This window comes from Betta splendens, chromosome 13, assembly GCF_900634795.4.
Source record: "Betta splendens chromosome 13, fBetSpl5.4, whole genome shotgun sequence".
NCBI lineage: Eukaryota > Metazoa > Chordata > Actinopteri > Anabantiformes > Osphronemidae > Betta > Betta splendens.
In genome coordinates this window covers 1,127,827-1,151,956 of record NC_040893.2, presented here as the reverse complement: position 1 = coordinate 1,151,956, position 24,130 = coordinate 1,127,827, and the positions used below count along the sequence as shown (strand labels likewise).

Genomic DNA, 24,130 nt, shown 5'->3' with positions numbered 1-24,130 from the left:
CAACCTCCTTGCATGTGGGAGGGATGAGCCCTCCTACAGTATAGAAAAAGACAATGTTACATTTACTGTAAATTGTATTATTTAATGGTCCTACAAATATAATGGCTATGTTACACAACTATAGGTAACTGACCTCATAAGCAGCACTTACTGTAGATACGTTTCTTATTGTAGATCAAGTTTCCACTTGATCTATCTGAATTCAGATTTATTTGAAAATGACTCTTAGTTTACTAATCATATTACTTCCTGCAGGTTAAATGTTGTAATTGTTCTACAGAACTTTCCATTTTAAACAAAACCACCTCAGTCTGTTGACCCTAGCAACAATTCTAGACCCCAGATTTAAATCATTTGGGTCCTGCAGTTCTTCTCATGTGGCAGTCAGTAAACTGCGGTCAGAACGTGCGTCTGTAGTCGAACGCATGATTGAGCCCCAGCTAGACAACAAGAGCTGTCTGCACCTACTTTAGCATTAGTTGTTTGTTGTTGTTGTTGTGTGGAAATCATGCACTAAAATGCCAATTTGGTGTTTTTTTTAGATAACCTCTGGCGAGATCTCGACATTGAAGTGGGCAGGCAGCTGATGCCATCCAGGAGGTGCAGAGATACCTGGCAGAGGGCAAAATTGCCAGGTCCCAGGATCCTATGAGATAGGGGGACAACCAAATTTACAATTTCTCTGCACTCCAGCCTCATCTGTGCCGTGTGAGCAGGTCTTTTCTACAGCTGGAGAAGTTGTATCAAAAAAGTGTAACAAACTCAATTCAAAATGTAATCAGTGTTACCTTTTTTTTGTTCTGTCCAGCAGTTTAACAAGCATGCTGTATTAGGCTGAATGCCGTATTGTGATGGACAGCTTTGCTTTTACAAGGGGAGTATATAAGAAATATATATACTCTTCTCGATTAATTGTTTAATAATTTATTTAGTCCATCCTAAATATATGTGATGTCGCTGTGTTGGTGGACAGGTTGTATTTTTGCATTGGGGTGTGTGTGAGGGGAAAATCAGTTAAGCAAACAATCAGCGCAAAATAAATAAATAGGGATGTACTGTACCTTAGGCTGACACATTCATAACTAAATAAGTGCTGTACTGTGGTTTACCTTGAAATTAATATTAATACCAATAATAGTATATCAAGGAATGTGCACACACACAAACATATACATATATCATATACACACACGTATACATTGTTATACATAATCTCATAATACTTAATAATAGCCATCACATACAACATCACAACTACCATAATCACACAATATTGATATTGATAGTGATAAGTACCAGAAATATTTTGTGGTGGAAATTTCCCATAAAGAGGCAGAGGCTGCCTTTTAACCCCTTTCTCTGGCTCTGGTGGAATGTCTCTCTGCAGCAATGGAATTGTTTTTGCCACCTTATCCCGCTCTGAGTGAGAATGTTTGCTTTCTCACTTCTGCATCATCATGTCTTGTTATCCAAAGGAAGGAACACCGAGCTTCCAAGACAAGATGCATTCGCTTTAACAGCCTTGGGTCTGGTGGGGAGTCAGATAGGAAGGAGCCAGAGTCCGGGTGTAAAAGGCAAACATATATTATAAATTATTAGTCAGTCAAATGGAACATCAGATGTTTAAACTTGATGTACAACAGGGCAAAAGAGATTAGTTGTTTGTGTAAGAATGTTCAGTTCAGTATTGCACCTAACCAGCACATGACGACTGTGTTGGATAAGAAAAAGCACAAAGGCACAATTTTTTAGATTAGATTAGAAAGCCTATTTATCAGCTCGGGTGTTGAGTGTCCCACTACAAGGTTAGTAAAGCTGTAGCTTAATATTATTCACCCAAAGGGTGAGGCAGACGTTGGTGCATGAACAATGCCACTTGTGGAAGCTAGGGTGATGTGAGGGGCTCGGCCACTACGCCCATCCAGCAAGCAGAGGATATATCCCCCGGCCCGCAGCACAAGGCCAGCAAATAGTGGGGGTCAGCAGAAAAGAGACCACCCAGGCAGCGGATCTGTGTACCCCGGGCGGAAAACGGGACTCCCAACAAACTAACCACACCACTCGCATACACCCACACCCACTACCACAAACTCTCACAAAAAACAGTCAATCATACGTGAACCCATGTACTCTCAGATACATTCTCACACCCACACCATTCGCTTATTCTTATACATAGAGAGGGTAGGTCTCTGGCCTGTTGCCCGTGTGGTCCCAGGCAGGTACCACAGCACCTCCCGAGCCCCGCCTGGGGTCTGTCTGCCCCAGTGAAAGAGCCCACCCCAGCCCTGAATGTATGTGTATATGTCTAAGTATGAGGAACTGGGAGACCACCAGTTCCCCGAGGGGTCCAGCAGACAGAGCCACCAAAGTGAAGGCTCTGTTCACTGCCACCCCCCAGAGGCAGCTTCCAAAGTCCTGGATACTCATGTATGACTAATGCAATTAAAAATGCAGAGCATCCCACTTAGGAGGGACAGAATCACTTTCCAATAGTCCCTCCATCAGTAGGATAATCAGTGTTACCCGAGTCTGTCAACTAGGTTGCGTGTTAGTATTTTTAAGGTCCAGTAGGTGTCAGTAGTCAGTGACATAGTATCGACAGTATCAATACAGATTTGCAATGTGTCGAAGCATCACTACTAATTAGCAACTAAGCTTAAACCACAACAGTTACCATACATGTTAAAATTTGATAGAATAATGACATAACCCCAAATTACAAGCACATTTCAATAGTACAAAAGCTTGGTCCACCGCTCCCTGCCTGTAGCCGCTTGAAGGCTGATAGCTATTAGCTGTTCCCCCCAGGTGTGTTGGATTGCAGCAACCCACAGCAGCATATTTCAACACATTGACTGCTCTCTGGCTGTCGCTAACTTTTAGCTTGCCTCACATATGTGTGTTAGTACATTTTAAAACAGACAAACTAACATAATACATCATATAAGTATCAAGCATTTACTTACTGCAGCAAGGGGATGACGGACTGCAGGGATAGATCCTTACTTCAACCGGAGCTGTGGCATTGTAGCACCCTCGTTCTTGAAGCAGTCCGAGGTGAAATGAAGTCCACATACATACAAATGCTGAGGCAGTGTTGCCGACGCTGGTCCGTTAGAAGTAAAAGTAACCCACAAAGTCCTCAGGTGTTGGTGTTTTGGTGTGGGTTAAAACACCCAAGAGCGGAGAGAGGACTTGGGCGCTGCCATGTTTGTCTGCTCACGGTGAGTGAGAGAGGGATAAGGCAGAATTCCAGTTTTGGTTCTGTATCATCGTGGGGTGGTGGTTCAGGTTTTCCTGGGAGGATTCCCCCAAAAAATCTAGTTTTGAAAGAGCTTTTTCAAAACCAGACATAATTTAATTTAAAGCTGAAATTGGGGAAATCAAGAGATTAAAAGGTGCACAGACCATGCTCATACTCGAATTGTGTTTACCATTTCACAACAGCGTTCATCACCTCTCAGAGTGCTTCTTGATGGATGATACAATGCATTTTAACTGCCTCAGCTCTGCTCTGCTGCACCTTGGCGCACACCAAACAGGCCATTAATTTACACCTGTAATTGCTGGTGCTCCAGCCGTTATAACTCCACACAACTTGTCCCAATAAGTCCTACCTTTTCAACTGTATTTGACACATCTTTAAAAATGTCTCTTGCAGTTCCTTGATGATGTAATTTTCAGTACCCCATAGCAAACTTTTTCTTTCCTTAATTTTGTTTTGTAGAGCAGCTGCCTCGATCAACTCAGTTACTCGACCTAGCGTTCAACCCGAAGAAGTCAAAACCGGCAGGTTTTACTATATTCTGCTATTTTTTTAAAAATTGACTGCGGACCAATTAAGACTTGCTCACAGGCCGCAGTTTGGATTACCCCTGGTCTTACGGAACAACAAATCGAGGGCTGGGTACATTGTATGAAGTTGATGAGATGTATAAAGTGTCACTGGGTGTTAAAACGAATGTCTTTTTTTTAGGCAAATGCAGGTGCGACCTAACCTGCATAGCTGCGCAGCAGACCTTCTGCTGTCAATTTATAGTTTCAATGTGCGCCTTACATATTATTTTGCTGAGCTGATTTTTAAAATTTTAAAAAGGTAATGTCAGAAAAAGCTAATACCCACCCTGCATGAAACAAAAAAAGAGTATTTCAAAAGAAAATACCTATAACCAAGTGTTTAAACGTTGCATGTAATAAATGAAAGACAAATGTCCACAAAGTTTGAGATATTTTACTAATGTGCTGAAATAAAAACAAAAGGAAAATAAAATGACAATTTTATTTCCTTATGGGTTTTTTTTTGCTTTGAAAAACATTTTTCTATCTTTAAAACCACACCACCACATTCAGTCAGCATTAAACTTTACACAAGGGGTCCACTGAATAGAGTTAATGTAACTGGATTTAGGAGGGACTACTTATCTAAACAAAAAATGTTTTAGTGCCTTTTTCAAGCATCATTTCAAAGCCAAAGCACAAGTGGCCATTTTTTGTTAGAAGTGTTCAAGATTGAAAAAAAATAGACACAAATGAAAATGTGAACAAATATTCCCTGCCAATATAACCATTGCTGAACTGGGCATATCCATAGTTAGCAAGGTAAACTATTGAAAACTCGTGTTTTCACTATCAACATCATTGCCCAAAAAAACTACAATACATATTTTACACAGCAGTATAGAAAGGCAAGTTTGCCTAACATATACTTTTGGGGAAATATTGGGATAAGGTAAGGTGAAATTTAATGAGATCAAAGATTAGTTGTATGAATAATGCTTATATCAGGCAAAGTAAAGTAGAGCTCTTTAAACCAAAAAAAAACAACAACAAAAAAATGTTTAATGCAAATGTAAAGAGATTGTGTGCATAAATCAAAGAACACCAAAATCATGCCACTACACTGGTCTGCTCAGAAATAATTCACTAATAGTTCATAAAGTTACTGAAGCTTTAAACCACAATTTTTTAATTTAAATGTGTTTTGCAATTACGTTATTTTTAAGAAGTTTTAAGAAGCTGTGTACCAGCACCTGGTTTCTTAACATTAAAAAAAAGCTTGCTGAGCTTGGTTAGTTTCCATATACATTATTATAGCTTATGACAAAATAGACGTAAGGCCCATTTATGAAAGTTAAGAACTTGCTGTATGAAAGGAGTATACTGTCAAGCTGTCAGAACTGGAATGCACCAACTCTGGAAGATTTATTTATTAAAATGCTTGTAAAACCTAAATATTTTGACCAAACCGTATATTACAGCAGTTTACACTTAAATCACACTTTGATTCAACACTCAACTGTACACAACAGAAATTTTAAAAATTCATATTTACCTCTATGTAATTTAGGGATTTTAAACAGGTTCTAATATTAATCACAAACAATAACAATTTATTATTAATCTAAAACAATACAGTGAATGCTTCCAGCATTCACAACATTGTTTTTCTACTCTTTTGTTTTATTATTACAATACAGTGAATGCTGGAAACATTCACTGTTTAGTGATTCAAATCTTTATTATTATTATTTTCATTTAAGTCATTAAGCTTTTTTCAACATTTTCTTCTCATTGAAATGAATGGAAAACCATTTTCAAATATTCTTCAGCATTGCCTAATTTCAGCTTTAACTATCTCAGCATACTTTAAGCTACAAACACTGTTTGAACTTTAGAATATTATAAAGACATTCAGACTATTAATCTCCCAAAAATCTTTAAAATATCTTTAATAGTTTCTGATTTATAGCAGTTTAAATATGGAGTGGTTTTTGGTAAATCAATCAATTGGTGTGTATTGCGTAAGCTAGAGCGCGTGATGTCACAGCTAGAGTGCGAGGGCGCAATTTTCTAAGCCATAAATTCTGTCGTCACTACAACTACAATTTCCACTCTAACATCTATTCAACTCGAACATATTTTTTCACTTGTCTGTAGTCACACTTGTCTTCTTTCTAAAAATGTGTCTGGTTAAGCCCTCAGACATATACTTTAGCCTGTAGCTGCCTCAAAGGGCAGAGACTTCCAGAGTTCCTCACATATACTCTAATGCATTTGTCAAAACATTTTTAACGAAAAAAGGGGAAGGACTGGCATTTTGAAATCGCTGTGGCCACAATTTATAGTCTTACCACATGCTCATTGAAGCCTTGGCACTTAAAGTATAGTTATTTGTGTGATAGTTATTATGGTTTTGCTGTAACAAGCCTGTTTAGCAGGGGTGTAAAAGAATGTTTTACAGTCTAGCAATTGCCGACACATTCTCAAAATCCTTTCAAAATAAAAGCAGCACTGTAAAACTTTTACTTTCTGGTTATGACTGGATAAATATGACTACTTAATGAGACTATTTTATAGTTTAGTAATTTTCCCCACACACTTCCTCCAACTCCTTTCAAAGTGAAAATACCAACCCAAATCTTTAGCCTAAATTGCCCTTTTCTGATTTTGACTGATTAATAATGATTACCTAATGAGCCTTTTTTACAATAAAGCAATTAATTGCAGATGCTTCCTCCAAAGCTCCAACTTTTCTCAGTTCACAATTCAACTACTTCTGCACCTACTTTCAGCTATATTGAATATTTGAATTTGAATATTTCCACAACATTGAGCTATTGTTTCAGCTCTTGATCTGATAACTGTTTAATTATACTATTGAGCTGTTTTGAGACATTACGCTATATTAATCAAACTAAGCAAAGCTTCCTTTAATTTCAGCCAATGTTTTAAATGTTTCAGCTACTTTCAGCAATTCTTCATCAATACATTAAGCATGGAAGCATTCACTGTGCATATTCTTATGGGAATGCTTAATCTCGTTATTATAGGTTCTTCAGTGCGTTTTTCAGCACTTAACTACTTCTGCATACTTTCAGCTACATAAACCATTTAACTATCAATATATTCCCGCTTTTTACAACATTTTCTTCCCATTGAAATGAATGGAAAACCATTTTCTAGATACAGCATTTCCAGAGGAAAATGCACAGTGAATGCTTCTATGCTGAACGTATTCCTGAAGAATTGCTGAAAGTAGCTGAAACACGTCAAGTATAGATGAATGTATGTGACAAGAATTAGGAGTTGTTATATTTGCAGATGACGCTTAAGTACTTGAATTTCAAATTGAGTAAACCTGAGAAAGATTTGCTGAAGTTGAACTGTTGAAAATGAAGAAAGTGTGTAAAGGTGTGCTTAATTTGATGGAATATAGCTTAATGTATTAAGCAGGTAAATATAAAATAGTTTTCAAGAACTTAAAGAATAGCTCAAAGTTTTGGAGATATTCAATACAGCTAAAAATAGCTGCAGAGGAGGTAGCTGAATTTTAAATTGAGAAAAGTTGGAGCTTAAAAGGAAGCATCTGCAGATAACTGAGTAAATAAGAGTAAAATTATCTTTTTAATCAATCATAATTAACCAGTCAGAAGCAGAAATAGTGCAATTGAAGCTAAAGATTTTGATTAGTGCTTTTTTACTGCATTTCATTGCATTGTACTCGTATACAGGTATTGAGAATAATGTTGAATCTAATCTATATATTTTGAAAGGATTTGGAGTGGGCGTGTGTGGGTAATTATTAGACTATAAATTTGTAGTCATATTTAGCCAGTCAAATACAGAAATTTTGCTATAAAGGTTAAAGTTTTACTTATCGATTCATGCTTTTATTTTGAAAAGATACGAAGGAAAGGATTTGGAGGAGGTGCGTGTTCCTAATTCATTAACTATAAAATAGTTTCCTTAAAAAGCAAGAATAGTGCCATTAGAGCTAAAGATATGAATTGAAAAAGCTCAAGGTTGCAATCGTTTAAAAGTAGACCTGATGCAAAGGTTAATGTGCTATTATAAAATCATTCATCAATTATAGGTTAACAGAGCTGATAGTGAACAAAGCTGAAGAGTTTTCTTCAGATGGGGAAGCAAAATTATAAACATATTAATATTATTTATTTTATTAAAGTGGCAAAAGTTTAAAAGGTGTAAACCTATTGCAAAATCAAATATTGTAATAGAACATCATGAATCAATCATTGCAAATGTCACTCCTTCTCATACTAGTTTCAGTTAGGCTGCCAACAATTACTCACAATTGACCATTACCCATATAGCATCGCGCTGAAAATCTGCATATACTGCTGAATGCTGTAATGTTGGAGTTATTCTTCAAGAAATGCTATAACATTAAAACAAATAGCTGAAAGTGGTGCTCTGAATTGATACTGTTGTATTGGTATATTATATTGCTACAACAAACCTGTCCGAATCAGAAAGAAATCAGAAATCTTGTTATTAAAGCAAAAATTAAAGAGTTGAATTAAGGGTTTAAATTTGAATGGATGGAAATGTGTGTGGGTAATTGTTGAGTGTAACACTGCTATAACTGAAACAGCATTCACTGTTTAATTATTCAAATTTTTAAGCTACAGACAGTTTTTGAACTGTTATATTCTAAAAACATTTAACTATTAATCTTCCAAAAATCTTTTAAATATCTTTAATTGTGTATGCTATTAAAGATATTTAGAGTGTGAGGGCATGAGATTTTAAGCCATAAAGTCTGTCTTCAACTCGTCACTACAGGCACAATTTTTAAGCTATGAACATAATTTTTTCAGTTGTCTGTTGTCATACTAGTCTAATGATGTGTCTGATTAAGCCCTCAGATCTATACCTTAGTCTGTAGCTGCTGCTGAGACTTTTGGTGAGAAAAGGAGGACTGGCATTTTGAAAATTGCTATGGGCACAATTGCAAGCTTTAATAGCACTATTTATGCTTTTGAATGGGTAATCGTGACTAGATAATGAAACTATTTTACAGTTTAGCTATTAAGCACACACAGCTCCTCAAATCCTTTCAAAATAAAAGCACCAATCCAATTCTTTAGCCTAAACATCACTTTTCTGCTTTTGACTAGTTATTATGACTAGTTAATGAGACTATTTTACTGTTTAGCAACCTACACACGCTTCCATCAAAGCTCCAACTTTTATCAATTTCAAATTCAACTACTTATTTATTATATATGAATATTTCCAATATTTCCAAAACGTTGAGCTTTTCATTCAGCGTTCAGCATTCGTTCAAATTAAGTAAAGCTTTACACACTTCCTTCATTTTTTTAGCAGTTCTTCAATTTCAGCAAATCTTTTTCAAGTTTCCTCACTTTCAAATTCGACTGGTTTAGCTTCTTCTGCAAATATTCAACTTTAAACTCCTAATTCTCTTCAGATAACAACTCTTCCTCTCTCTGTAACAGTTGATCTTTATCTAGGCAATAACATGTATAATAAAACTTTAGCTAGTAAACAGATGTGATTAGACAATAGTAAATAGACTTGATGTAAGTGTGTGTAGATGTGTTCAGCATTTTTATTTTTAATCTCCATACCTTCTTGTGTGTACCCCCATCAGTCACAGCAATCAAAATGTGCAAAATAATTTCCCTCTGGGATTAATAAAGTTTTTGAATCTTTAACCAATTCATCTATGCTTTAAATGCTTCAGGCTACTTTCAGCTATGTTTTAAATGTTTCAGCTACTTTCAGCAATGCTTGCATTCACTGTGCATTTTACTCTGAAAATGCTTTATTTAGTCATTCAATTTGTCTTCCCTTACTCAAGATATGTCTTGGATATACACAAGTTAAGAAAGTTCCAACTGGAAATGCTACAGAGCTGGAATTCTTTGCAACTGTAGTTGATTGGTAGTGCAAGTTATGTGCAAAGGAGTATCCAGTTTGTTGTTTTTTTCTTGCCTTACTTGGTAGCACAGCAGCAGCTCCAGAGGGAGAGCCTTAACCTACAAGCTGTAAGAAAATGACTAAATGCTGGGGTCCTACACCTATTAAGAAAAATGTCTAGATAGCCTAATTGAACCATTTGTCTTTCAATACAGCATAATCACCCACATTTGACTACAAAGGCCCAGAGAAGAAATGGTACAGTAAAGGGGATAGATTAGGGGAGCACTGGTGATTAAAGAAATCTGCATTGTGACTAAACATTAAAACTAGACCCTTCTGCTTTCCCTAGTAAAACAAGAAAAAAAAAAAAAAAGAAAACAATGAAAACTTATTTTAATTTGAGACAGTATTGTATTCGTAGATTATGCATGCATACAATTTTTAATCACTCTCAAAAGTAATGTGGCAAGGGAAAAGAAAACCAGAAGATAACTGAAAACACAACATCAAAATAAATGATTGTGGCCACTTAACGGTATGTCCGCCCGCCCGCCGGACAGTTGATAATAATAGTATGAGGTGCTAGGTTAAGCTGCAGTGATAAAGCATTATAACTTCAAAATCCATCCACCCAAGATCCCAGGCCCTTGTCAGCCAGTGTACGATTCACAGAGATGACCTAGGGAAAGAAATTGTTTTATTATTATTGAATGAAACAGAAACAAGCATCAACAATGAGAAGAACATTTTATATTTGAACCATTTCTAGGACACATTAAATTTTTGTCATCCATTGTTGATCTAGCCTAGTCCCATGATGTAATGAATTGTGGTTAAAATGTGTATGTTTTATAGTATACTATTATAACATCACGCAAACCAATAGCACCTGGATTGCTGTGGTTAAAATGTGACTTTAACCCGTTGATTTTGGTGACATATACTGAATGCCACGGTGCAATTTTTCACTTGAATGGAACCTTAGTTTATGTGGGCCCACCGACTGTGATCTTCAGTACATATAGTGGTCATTCACAAATTGGTCGATGGAATGATGTTGTCCTTGATTTAGGACAGTGTTTGTGTACTCATCAAAGCCTCACTGCTCCACTCCGTAGCTATGCCAGAATCACGTGCACCATGTGTTTGGACTGGCCCAGTGCAGTACGAGGAAAAGCAGGATAAGCATTACTGATGGTAGTATAGCAGTGGTCAAATACATTCCTCTCTCTGATGGGACACTTGAATTGTTTGTATTTGGGAAGATTGTGGGAGATATTACCTTTGTTAAAATCCCTAGGACAATAACCAAGGCATTTGGGTTTGACAGTTTTATATGCAGCATGCTCTCAGCCAACGCTTATTGCTCTTCGTGGACATTGCCTTGAAATGGGATGTGAACTCAGTCAGGAATTAATGTAAATAATTCATGGGGTGAGTAATGCACAAAACACATGTATAAGAGGGTCTGTTTTTGTTCAGCAGCAGGGCCAGCTCATCCATTCTGTCTATGGTAGCTCCCTGGTTTGTGTAAGGACTTTTCTACAGTTATTGGGTCATTGCCAACACTTAGAGGTGAAACAGGGAAACGGTTAATATTGTGCAAACGATCGTTTGATGAATACAGGCACGCGTCTGCAATCAGATGAGAAGATAAAACAATGAGCAAAAAAGTGCAAACATATATTCTATAGCCCTGTTAGAGGATCCGTTAGAGGCGTCTGTTGTTGGAGCACGACACAGCAAGAACCACGCAGCCAGCCACATCCACTCTAGGCTGCTGACCACTCTAGGGTTCCAGCAACTGGACACATCGCTAAAAAAAGCATCGTCACAGGATGAAACATAAAACGACAGAAAACTTTTTTATTTCATCAATGTACAAATAATCCTGTTTTAACAATGACCCATTCATTTTAACGAACATCATGGTTGGGATCAGATTTAAAGCTGGTACCAGATCGGTAGCTTCTTGGTCAGTAAATAATATTTAATTAATATTAATTGTTGATGCCTAAAATAACCCAAGTGCCCCGTAATATCATTCTGTCTTCAGCATCTGCACTAGTCGGTGGCTTAATGTAATGTAATGTAATGTAATCACAGGGTCTGTTCCTCATCTCCTTCTCCTCCACCTATTTTGGTGACACGTAAACTTCGCTTCACGTCCACCTTGACGTCACATTTTATTTCCGCTACCGTGCAGAACCTGCAGCATTGACACCTGCATACACAGCCCGCTCGACTTACTGCATAGATCCAGACCGCATTTAAATGACTTAACATATTTATATGGAGGTGTGTCACCTGTGCTTACTTCTGTGTAGATTGGGATGTACGAGGCAAAGGTGTAGATTCGTACTTAGGGGACATTAATACATCTAAATTTTTATCTACTTACGCCGTTTTCTGGATTAACACTTAACACAAACTTTAGTAGGAAATCTACGCAAGTCTTTGTGCATGATGCTCCTGAGCATTTACCTTAGAATTTCACTTTGTTAGTTAACCTCACTAAAATATTCAATAAAACAGCAAAAAACAGAAAAGTTGAAAATAAGTCCACAGCAGATGCAGCTCTGTTGATGAGCTTTCCTTTCATGAGGTGAAAAGTATTCAAATCAAATCTATTTCTTAGCAAAAATATTTCCGACACTGCGCTCACAGCCTGGTCAAACACGAACTGTTTATGTCAGCTGTAGATGCAATAACTACAGTCTCACTTCAGCACACCATTACCCAAACTCAACATTAGTGCACATACAGCTCTTTTAAAAAAAACTCTTCTTGTTCTCGAAAACCTCTTGTTCCAGGACTATAAAACTGAAAATGGAAATTGCAAAGAACATTGCACCTTTGGCATCAGCCTCAAAACAGCTGGAAAATAAGGCATTTAAAAAACTCTGTTCTCGTGAAACGTGTGGGCAGACCTCTGGCACCATATCTGGTAAACACCAGGCAGTAATCATTGTCTGCTTACACTACCCCTACAGTGAAGCATGCATCGCAGCAGCACAGAAAAAGGATGGAGGGAATGATGACTGCATTTAAATACAAAGACTATGAAAAAAATTTTTTCTGGAGTATATATGAGACTGAGACTTGAAGAACTACAAGCAAAGACACTGATAAAAAGATGGAGTACTTTATAAAAAAAAGAAAAACTGTACCTCATCCCCAACCATGTTCCACAAGTGAACCAATGGGAGACCTGTGCCATTATCATAATTTGAAACCTTTATAGAAACAGAAAGGCAATGACCAGTTAGAAGGTTAGATTTGGAAATTTGTTACTGTAAAGTGGGTTTACGGTAGGAAGTAGTCTTACCTGTGCAAGCAGTGCCACCCCTCGGGACATGTCTTCCAACGCTGATGTGGCCTCTACTGAAAAGCGATCCTCTCCTGATAAAATATTTAAATTGGGTCAAAATAGCAAAATACTAAATATTATATTAAGTCTGACACTTAATGTTGTACCCGGAAGAGGGGCGATGTTGTCAAGCAATACTTCAGCACCTTGAAATGGTAGAGTGACAAAATCAGACCTAGAAGAGAAAAACTACAGTTTAAAAAGAAGTTCTCTTATTAACAGAGGTACCGACTATTTTGTCTATGTGTGTATATAAACAAAGAAAGACCTACAACAGTCATAGAAATAACCTAAAACCTATTAATGAAGACTTAATACAAATAAACAGAAGGCAGAACATAGATCCAATAAGTAAACAATAAACCACAGGTTGTTTGTTTAGCCTGGTGCCTGATGCTGGGGGGGCATCTGTACTGTTGTCATGTTTTGGACTGACGGGAGTGGCGCAAACGTATGTTGCATTAGCTTTGAGTGGCTGGCAGCAACTCTAATACCTATTCAATCATTTTATTATTTATTTATTAAATTTATTACTTATTATTATCTTTATTCAAACACTTAAAATATAATCTTTTATATAAAAACATAAAGCAATGTCCGCACGTGTGTCTATACACCGCAGCAGTTGGTGAACCAGGCATTCTTTGTTGTAGGAAATGGTCATTTTAAACCACAACACACAATATTGCAGACCATCAAATGTTGAACGTTTTTGCATATTTTGACTAATAAACAATTTGCTTTTCAAGAGTGAACTATTTAGTTGTTTTGCCTCCGATTTATTTGGTTTTAGCAGCTGGTTGTACTCTCTCTACACCCCCCCCCCTTTATTTGAAAAAGGACCAATAAAAACAAACCACCATTAATCAAGAGGAGTGTGCGTATGTGTTTACACACACACACACACACACACACACACACACACACACACACACACACACACACACACACAGCAGTACAAGTAAGTACATTCATACAAACGATCTAGATCCTGAGAAAGCAAACAATATATTGATCAGAATTGTCTTTTAATGAAACTGTTTCATTAAATTGGCACCTTTTACACTTACCTTATTTGCCGTAGTGTGTCTATCTTCACTCTATCATAGCCACCATAATCAACATATCTTATCTCCACTTCACTTGTTTCCTTATAGAAGGTGATGACTTGAGCTCTCCACCAGGCTCCTTCTACTGCTGGAGCTGCACAAATTACACCAACTACATAAAAAGAAAAATATTTGATCAGCATTGCATTCAGAAGAAACCTTGACATACCATGTTTTCCCTCCCAACAATGTTTCCCTGTTTACCTAATAGCTTTTCTTGAGGCAGAGTCAGTTTCTCTCGACTCGCATTGCTCCTTTTATGACTTGAGATATAGAGTACGATATGACTTGCATGAGTAACTGTGCATCAAGTACCCCAAATAACTTGGCTTGTAATATCACTAAAACAACATTACAACCCGGGGGCCACTGCCAGGGACAAGCAGAGACAAGCAGCATTTTGCACTCTGTCGAGAAGGTGATCGATTAGCTGTAACCTTCCATCTGTCCAAGACCTGCACGTGTCAAGGACTCTGCAGCATGCAGGTCGGATCACAGCTGATTTCTCAGACCCTGAACATGGACTCTTTGATTCGCTTCCCTTAGGCAGAAAGTTACGGCCCATTCGAACCAGAACCTCACTGTCTCTTCCCGTTTGCCGTTGGACTTTTAAATAACAATTACCATTGTTCTGCTCTGCCCATGTTATGCATAACGCTCCCATATTGTACATCTGCTGATCTGTTTACTTAGAATGTAGTTTTGAGTCCTTAGGTCACAAAGGTTACAAGGTAACACTTGATTAAAGCATCACTATCTAAATATTAAGAGTAACAGTGATATACCAACACACAGTCTTCAACATGATGAAAAACAAAATGACCATAAACATGAATCTGAATTATTACTGTTCATTGCTACTGTGTGTTTTAGATTACCTTCAGCAGGTGAAGGCAGGGAAGGGGTGCCAGGCTGGGAGTAGCAGAGGAACATCTGTTGGTCAAGGCTTCTCAAAGCATGGTAGGTAGGATGGGTGTGCTGCTGGACAAAGATGTGTCCGGCCGACACAATGTTTACCACTATAACTTCTACTGTTACTCCACTGGGAAGGAGAAGCTGTGAAGACAAATGAAGAGGGAAACAAGTCAATTCATGTCTGAAAGTCATGTCAACTGGACCTCTTTGCCAGTAGAAACATTTCATCGCCTTTTGCTGGAAAAGAGGTCCAGCTGGCATGACAACTTTACCTCATGAAAAAAGTGCAAATGGTCAAAAGAATTGTGCCACATATCCAGGCTCCAATGTACCTATACCACAATAGAAAAATAGTAGTAGAGGTACTTTAATTTCAACAATACTATTTTAACCTTATTTTAAAAGTGGTTTAAAAGGATTGTTTAAACAGTATTTGGTTTAACTGACAACACCCAGTAGCTGATAAACCTTTCTGGAAGTGCAGTACAGCCCAAAGCGCTCATTTTTATTAGGGCCTCAACAACAAATCAATGAATCAGTAATCGATGACGGAAATTGATCGATAATAATTTGCCGTCTGCTCATTTTACAGTGGAGCCCAGGAATCTGTGGCGTTTACGTGTTCTTCCATGTCTTCGTGGGTTTTCTTCCACAGTCAGGTTAATAAAGCTGCTGCAGATCTTCACAATGGAACAAAACTCTACACACACACACACACACACACACACACACACACACACACACACACACACACACACACACACACACACACACACACACACACACACACACACACACACACACACACACACACACACACACACACACACACACACACAGGCAGCCCTAAAACTTACTTACTCATGTAGGAAGAGTTTACTAACTCTCACTACATACAGTACACTTGGTATAGCTTTGTTATGACACTTCTACAAGTCGTTGCATGTTTAATTAGATAGCAAAAGCACTTTAACGTCACAAGTTCTGGAGAATAGTGCACTATATCAGGAGATCAGTAACATTAACTCCTAATATCTCTTCTGGCACATTTGTTTAATACCATCATTTCAAAATAAGTGCTGGCACAAAGCTGACAGCTCATCCTTACCCAGGAGGTCATGGGAAGTGATGGCAATGTGAGGGGGGGAGGTTGAGGTGCATATACATTTGTCAAGTCCAGATCTTTAAACTTCTTTCCAATCAGTGACAAGGCTTTGTCAATTTGCTGCTGTGTACCTGGAGGTAGAGCGACCACAAGGTAAACAAAAAAGTATTAATAAAAAATAATTTTCAATGAAGCCCATCAAAATACTGTTTTATGGTGACCGTGTCTCCTTACTCACCCTCTATATGACAGATCTGGAATTCCTGTGTATAAGGCAGGGTAGATATGTAGATCATTGCACCAGAGGTCTGCTTGAGGAAACTCACATATCTTCCCTGCTTCCCGATTAGACGCCCAACAAGATGCTGAGATAGAAATAAAGCAAGACAGAAAACAAGATAAGACAAAATGTAACCTGTGCAACTTATTTTCTGGTATTGGGGTTATAATTGCAATAGGGTTATTAATTTTTTTTATTTGACAAAAATATTGAAAAATAACATACAATGGTATTGTGATGGCAAGTCAGTTATTTGTGTTGTCATTGTTTTGTGCACTGGTACACGGTCATCTTGGAACAGGAAGGGCCACCCCTAAACAATACCTCCAACTTGAGATAAGAGTTAACATAAAATTTTGAGTCCAAGTCCATCCCCTGAAAAGCAACTTTTCACTATAATTAGCCCTCCACTAGTCTCAATACTTGACAGAAAGCAGTCAGAAAAGTACTGTTCTGCAGACAACCACCAAACATGATTGTCACAGAAGAGTGATTCTTCACTCCAAAGAACACTGCCCTAGAGTCAGTAAGCTTTACATGAGGGTGTAACTTAGACTTGTATCTTTTGAATAGCATTTTTGAGTTCTTTTTTCCAATATGCATTGTGTCTCTACAGCGTTTACCTTATGGTATGGTAATACGCCAATGAGGACCTCTAATTTTGAAGAAACCGGGTGGAGGATATTAAGGTATTGTCGTAACGTAGCCAGGATGGCAATGGCCATTGTTTATTATGTTATAACGCATAAATGGTCATTAAACAAATGCACCTCCTGCGAATTACTATTTTTTATAATATATGTATTAAATTGGGTGGTATTGGTGTGTTTCTTTCTTTTGAGTGTCCATCTGTACTTAAACGATTACTTGAAATGTCAAAATTAGGTAAACCAACAGAGCTCCCCAGCCTTGCTTGAATAACAAATAGCAAGACTGGCTGGATTACTGTTTATTGGAACCATAACTTGATGCAATCATCAAAATCAGCAACAATCATTTCAAATCACACACCGATACTTTTAAAGTGGACAGTTGAAATGTTGCCTTCAAAGCAACAATTTGTGGACATTTCACTTTTTTGGTGTAGACCACATTAGATGCATTAACCATATAAAATTAAATTGTCAGGTTTTTTCATATCTATCACAATACAATAATATACATCAAGCATTAGTACTTGACTATCATGGCCACTATTGACAAACTGACATGTTTAAATAGCACGTCAATAAATAAATGTAGTTTTACTGTATGGAATCATACAATTTAGGTAAAATAGGTTTCATTCTAAAGTAAGCAGTGGTAGTTTTTAATGTTTTCTACAATATTATGTACAGTAATATGGCTTAGGGATGAAAAATTACAGGTTAATGATGAAGTAATGCCAGTACCTGGATGCCTGCTGAAAGGAAGATTTCAGAGAGCCACATTTGCAGAGAATGCTGCCTCTCGACCAGAAACTCAAAAGAAAAGCCAGTCAACTTACAACAATTTAAATCTGTTTCTTTTGTTACACAAGTTCTCTTTTGGAGAGAAACTAAGCTTCTGCACCACTAGACCGAACCTGAACAACAACAAGTTGAGAATGACGATTTGCACAGAGCCACAGCAACTCATCACAAAATGACAACACATTTCACCTGACTGTCTACTAAGCAACAGGCCATCAGCCTGAGGTGACTGCATCATGAACATGAACACAGAAACAGATCTTTCCATTCTTTATAACAATCACAAGTTACAGGCAATAGCGAAAGTAAAAAATTGATGAGTCTGTGGTGGCCAGTGTCATTTTTTACGCTGTGGTCCGCTGGGGCAGCAGCATGAATGTAGCAGACTGGACAAACTGAACACGAGGGCTTTTCTGGGGGTGGAGGTGGACCCCTACATGCTGTAGCTGAGAGGATGAGGATGCTGTTCAAACTCTCTATCATAGACAACACCTCCACCTCCTACACAGTGTGTGGCTGGACAGAGGAGCACCTTCAGCCAGAGGCTGATCAGTATTAGGTGCTCCACAGAACGCCACCGGAGATCCTTCCTACCGGTGCCATCAGCCTGTACGACTCCTTCCCCCTCTGTAGGGGACGACCTGACGATCCCTTGTTAAGTATATTTTGTACACGTGCATAATATAATGTATCCATAAATGTATATCTGCACAACAACACAATGCGTCTGTGTGTATTAGTGTAAAATAGCAGGTGTATATCAGTACAGTATAAGATCTGTCATCACTCTGTTGTGGTTTCCTTTAGTTCACTTTCTGTATCTATGTTGAGCGCAATAGTAGGCAAAACAATATCCCTCGGATTAACAGTGTTTTTAATTTTGAAATAGCTTAAATAATTGATGTTTGATGCCATGATAATCAGCAATTCACACAGCTCTGAAATGGTTATCAATTTCTGTGCATAATCACTGTATGCAATGAACTCCATGCAATCTCCAAAATAGTAAAAATAATTAAACGTTTAACATTTTGCCTCCTAAAAATCTTGAATGAACTCCTTATAGGAGCTGACTGCTTTATGCCACTGGTATAAAGCTAGACTGGTTTCACTCTTATATTACAGGTCATCCACCACAAGTCTTATTCATCATAAGAGACGTGAAGCTTAGCTCAGGAATTACTGGATAAACCCTGTACGTTGAGATAAAATACCTAAACACTGGTAGAAAAAAGTTTAACTACATTCCAACACTTTTTAAAAAAACTTCTGTAATGCAGTAGCAATTGTGTAAAATGATGCTTATGCCTCAGTCTTCGTCACTCACCTTTGGTACCTCAATCTCCCAGATGATTAGCTCACAGTCTGAAGAGGCAGTGTGATTGCTCAGGCTTTTGCTGGGACCCATGGTGCAGCCACTGTCCACTGAATCCATGCTATTCACATCAGAGCCTGACCACAAATTTGAAAATATCACGTTTACAAAAAGTTGTCATATTTACATGAAGACTTGTTTTAGGCTCTAGTGCAAAAGAAACAGAGGGTTTCCCTCGATTTCTCAGCTTGGACTGATCCTCTTACTGAAAAGTTTAGACTTTAAGTGTTCAAACATCCACTTTTCACTATGTCACAATACAATTTTTAACTCTCTAAATTATTAGTCTTATCTCTATTAACTTTATTTACCTCTACATTAAATTTCCACACTTTAATACTTTCACAGAAGTAATACTCAATATCTATCTTAATATGTTATATGATAAGTTATATGTACTTAAAAGTCTTAAAGAGTTGCTTTACACGAGTAACAAAATACTTTACTAATTTTTTTTAACATTTACTCAAAGTCTGTTCCACCTCTAGCTTCACCATTACCTCACATACCTTATGTTCCATTTTCTGTAATAATTCTGACAACTTGATTGTTCATCATTGTATGGTGTATAAAAATGTAAAAATAAATTGAATAAACCTGTGGGACTTAAAAAATGGCAAAAGATTAAATTTCTCATCCTAACATGTTAGATATCAATGGGTTAGATTTCTCTGTAGTTTCAATCACTATGAGATATAGCAGATCATAATATAAATGTAATATTAGTACATTCCAAAGGAAAATCTTATCTCTCACCTCCAGAGTGGTCCGCTTCCACCTCACACGTCTCACGAGCTCCATTCCTCAGCTCTATCCCATTAAACCCATGTATTTCTTCTGAAATTATAGGTGAAATTGTTGCCTCATTGCTAGTGTCCAACGGTGACTGATGCTTTCCAACCTCTGTTGCTGAAAAGTCTGTAGCCTGGATTACATCTGTTGAGTTTTTGACCATGCTGCTTTGGATGTTCTTACTGCAGTTGTAGTCCACAGAGTGATGCGTGGCACAAGCCAGTAATGGTACATCATCACCTTTCAGTTGTGTATTGAGCAGAGGTGTAGTTTGTGCTGATTGGGGTGATAGTGTGGGCCATAGGCCTCTCTGTGCAACATTCTGGTGAACCCTTTGACCAACCTCAACAGGCTCCCATAATGGAGATGAGGAGGATCCATTATGCATTTGTGCACCTTCTTTCTGTGTGGCTTCTCTAGATTGATGGCCCTTAATAGAAGAGTTTGTCAGTAAGTAGTGATGCTTATGTGCTCCTGTGATTGGTTCTTGAAGGAAGCACAGTCTGCTGTGACACAGTGCAGTGCTGGTAATGCAGCTGGGGTGGTTGTCATATGTGACCTGGCAGCTGGTGACGCCAAGGACGTCCTGGGTGGCTGCCGAGATGACCTCAGTTACCAGTCTGGCTGCCAAAAGTTCCAGATTCTGATGTTCACCACTGCTACTTTGTAGCTGTAAATCCTCTGGGGTCACAGATGCAGTGGTGGTATTTTGGACAGTGGTAAACTCTGTCGAGATTTGGCCAAAGACAGTAGGTGTACTAGTTAGAATGTGTTGGTGGGAATCCCGAACTGAAGATGGCATTTCCAAATACTCTTCCGTGGATAAGTTTACTTTCTGCATTTTTGATGAGGTGATGGCAGAAACAACCACAGTATCTTGTGCATCAATTACACTGTGATTCTTGGCAACCTCTCCCTCTGGTTCAGGCCTCTCTGCATCAGAAAGACAGGTGTTTGTTGGAGTTGACCAAGTGGTTTCATCAGACCTGCAAGGCAAATTGTCCTGTGTTACAGCAAAGGGTGGCTCTTTTACTATGTGCTTTTCCAACTCCGTTACAAAAGCAATTGGAAAGGGTTTTTTCAGATCGCCATGTTCAGTGAAGGGCTCCTGCACGTCATCTTTTTCAGTTGGCAGAACTGAAGAGTTATTGACTACATCTCTTAGTCTTCCAATGTCTGGTGTTGCTTCTTCAGAACATTGTTCCAACGGAGCTGCAGCCACAGTGTTCTGAACTTGAATGTCAAAAATAATTTCGTTTTCAAAACTCTGTTTAGAGACCTTTGAAAGTCTACGGGTTGAGATTTCTGTAACATTTTTGGGGGATATGGTGTCTTTTTCAACAACACAACTGCTACCCTCTGCTGGAGATGCTTTGAGACAAACAGTGGCTGATGGTGTGCCATCTTTGGGTTCACAGATGACAAGATGCTCTTTCTTTCGAGAGATGTACCACCACCAGCCGATGAATCCGAGTATTCCAGGCAGTGTGTAGGGCACAACAGAGCGAAACCTCAGTGGCATTTCTTTGCAGCAGTACCAGCTACACCTAAAAAAAAAATCAAAAGAAACACACTTAAAGAATAAACTTAGTCCACTAATATACACACGCGCACACACACACGGATGGTGTTGGGTTCCTAAAGCTGTCTTTAGAAGTGTGAAACGTCGAATATTAGTAAATCATTTTCAAACATTTTTATTTTGCAACCAGAGTATCAATTATGAACCTAAATATAAAAGTTAGTTATTCTAAATTCCCAAGACAGATTTCTAAAGAATCTACTACCTACACACAAACACAACGTATAGAAACCTTTACATATAAACCCTTGTCTTAGCTGATGGTGGCTGTAGGCACTTACTAATGGTCTTCCTTCTAAGGGGCAAAAGCTATTTTAATGGCATTCTTAAGGTTACCGGTTCTCTTCCAGCAAATAATCATGTTTATCCTCTCCGTTTCAGCAGTTTTCCCAAACGAAGATGTACCACACAAACACAGGGCACCTGTGCCTACTATATCATGCAGGTGCTTCTTCATTTACTCTAAATTGCTGTAGAATGCTACCGTTTGTGTAAATCTGTACAAAGCAGTGTCACTAACTGCATTCAATAACAGCTTGGAGAAACATAAAGGTGCGTAATATTAACTATTACTATAGTTAACTATTAACTATAACTACTACTATTAACTAATAGTAGTATTAACTAACTACTATTAACTCAAGAACAGTCCTTTTTCTTATGCAGTTAAATGCACTCTATTTAGCCAGTTAGGGAATGTGAGTGTTAGACAACTTTAACCTTATAGCTTTGTCTTGAGTGAGATCAGGTTCCAGAGGTGGCTGTGACCTAACGCTAATGCTAACGTGACACCACTGAGAATGGAGCATGGGTGAATAGGACGCCGCAGATAAACTTACTCGATACCGAGTTAGTACGTTAAATGCAATTGATCTATATGTAATACGTATAGATTCATAGATTAACGTACGTTAAATACGTAACAAAATCGCAACACATCAATTTGATTTTTTATTCCACTGCTTTATTTTCAACATAGACTCGGTATTGATTACGTTACGTAACTAAAGCCTCGTTTTATGAGACCGTTTATGTGAGCGTTGTGTTAGGCCACAGCATGAAGGCACCACAAAATACTGCGTAACATGCAATCGATTGCACGAATGGGATACAAAGCATTTAAGCCAACCAGTGTTTTAGTCCAGGGCCTTGGACGTTAGCTCACTAGCTTGTCTGCCTACAATGTTACCCAACTGTAACTTAACCTTTCTGCCGCAAACCTCTAAGCAGTTGTTAATTTCGAAGCTACAACGTGGTTTAGTTACTTCATATGGACGTCGTCGGAGAAGAAATTAAGATAGTGATTTAAGTTTACAACAAGGACAGAGGCTAACTGTTTTGGACTGCTAACCTGGAATTGTGTTGTTCAATGACAAAGGTTGGAGAACCAGACGGATCCCTTCCAAAAAGTAGTGGAAGTGTCAGTGAGTGTAGTTCTATATACTACGCAGGTCGTATACCGGTGTGACCTTGTGTAATTCTTAAATAACGCTAAAACAAGCCACTTTGTGATTACTAGTCCGTGGCTAGTCTAGTCTATATAAAATCTGATTTTAGGAGCTTAGTTTTATTAATACTTACAATATTTTACGTTCCGTAGTCCTGTCACAATAAGACGAAATAAGGAAATATTTCCAACACACGTGTGTCTACAAATATCTCAACATATCCCTCCCACGTGCTGGCCAAGTAGCATCAGGTTAAAAAAGAAAAAAATTACACTGCAAACTCTCGCGATACATACTATGCAGTTACGCACCATTGAGATAAACTGCACCTCGCCTTTTGTGGAAGGGCATGACAGCAACAGTTCTTCTTCTTCTTCTTCTTCGTGTTCGTCTTCTTCTTCTTTTTCCGTCTTCTTCTTCTTCTTTTTCTTCGGGTTGTAGACAATCTGGTGCATTACCGTCACCTTCTAGGTTGGAGTCTTTAATTCTTTTTCCTACGCTATAAATAAAGAACACTGTACGCATTTATTTATATATCAATATCCCAATATCTAATCATCCCTCTTCTTTATATAACCCCTCATTTATAATTTTATTATGCCACCACGATTACCACTATTTATATATCTTTATATTCTCCTATCTAACCCTGTCTCTGAGTCAAAGAAGTTTGCCACTACCCACTACTTTTTTTGCTCCTTCCTAAGCTCATGCTTTAAACAAAGGGTGAGAGCTACAGTATGCTATGCTTACACTTCCTAAAGACCCCTTTATACCTTTTTATTCATCTATTGCTATCTAGGTAGTACTTTTATTTACAATTCTGTCCATCATTGTCCCTATATGTTCTGTCACTGGTAAAGGTATAATACTTTTCCCTTATGACTGACAATTTTGTCTCCAATACTCTTTTGTTTTTTTATTGTTCTGCTCACTATTGTCACCCTTCTTTTATATTCTATCAGTTGTGTATAATTATTATTATTTATTAACTTCTTGAATATCTTCTT

General features: G+C 37.9%; 2 protein-coding genes across 4 annotated transcripts in view; one reads left to right on the top strand and one right to left on the bottom strand.

Annotated features, from left to right (window-relative positions):
* The window catches only part of ngef (neuronal guanine nucleotide exchange factor), a 63,482-nt gene extending 53,390 nt beyond the window's left edge, over window positions 1-10,092 (top strand). For both annotated transcript variants that reach the window (XM_041073412.2, XM_055514223.1), the window contains one exon: window positions 543-10,092. In XM_041073412.2, the coding sequence (XP_040929346.1) occupies window positions 543-652 (110 nt within the window). In that variant the 3' untranslated portion in view covers window positions 653-10,092. The remainder of the gene's footprint in view (window positions 1-542) is intronic.
* akap1b (A kinase (PRKA) anchor protein 1b) lies at window positions 10,070-23,574 on the bottom strand. 2 transcript variants are annotated; one of them, XM_029170703.3, is made up of 11 exons: window positions 23,432-23,574; window positions 20,055-21,637; window positions 19,251-19,375; window positions 16,431-16,557; window positions 16,196-16,323; window positions 15,051-15,228; window positions 14,134-14,284; window positions 13,171-13,238; window positions 13,022-13,095; window positions 12,864-12,929; window positions 10,070-10,372 (listed from the first exon to the last, which is right to left on the bottom strand). In XM_029170703.3, exons 2-11 carry the CDS (start codon window positions 21,610-21,612, stop codon window positions 10,310-10,312), a joined length of 2,538 nt encoding a protein of 845 aa, XP_029026536.1. In that variant the 5' UTR covers window positions 21,613-21,637; window positions 23,432-23,574; the 3' UTR covers window positions 10,070-10,309. The 2 variants fall into 2 exon arrangements, with proteins under 2 accessions (XP_029026536.1, XP_029026535.1); XM_029170702.3 differs by lacking the exon at window positions 23,432-23,574 and adding an exon at window positions 23,254-23,422.
* Between the last annotated feature and the right edge of the window lie 556 nt (window positions 23,575-24,130).

What these genes read in the sequence shown, in the direction of transcription:
- akap1b (XM_029170703.3), bottom strand. Translation starts at nt 21,612, where the DNA reads ATGCCACTGAGGTTTCGCTCTGTTGTGCCCTACACACTGCCTGGAATA. An exon ending in GGGAGATTGAGGTACCAAAG is followed by an intron (nt 16,558 to 19,250) that starts GTGAGTGACGAA and finishes TTTCTATCTCAG; the next exon opens with CATCTTGTTGGGCGTCTAAT. An exon ending in GGGTGGCACTGCTTGCACAG is followed by an intron (nt 12,930 to 13,021) that starts GTAAGACTACTT and finishes GTTTCTATAAAG; the next exon opens with GTTTCAAATTATGATAATGG.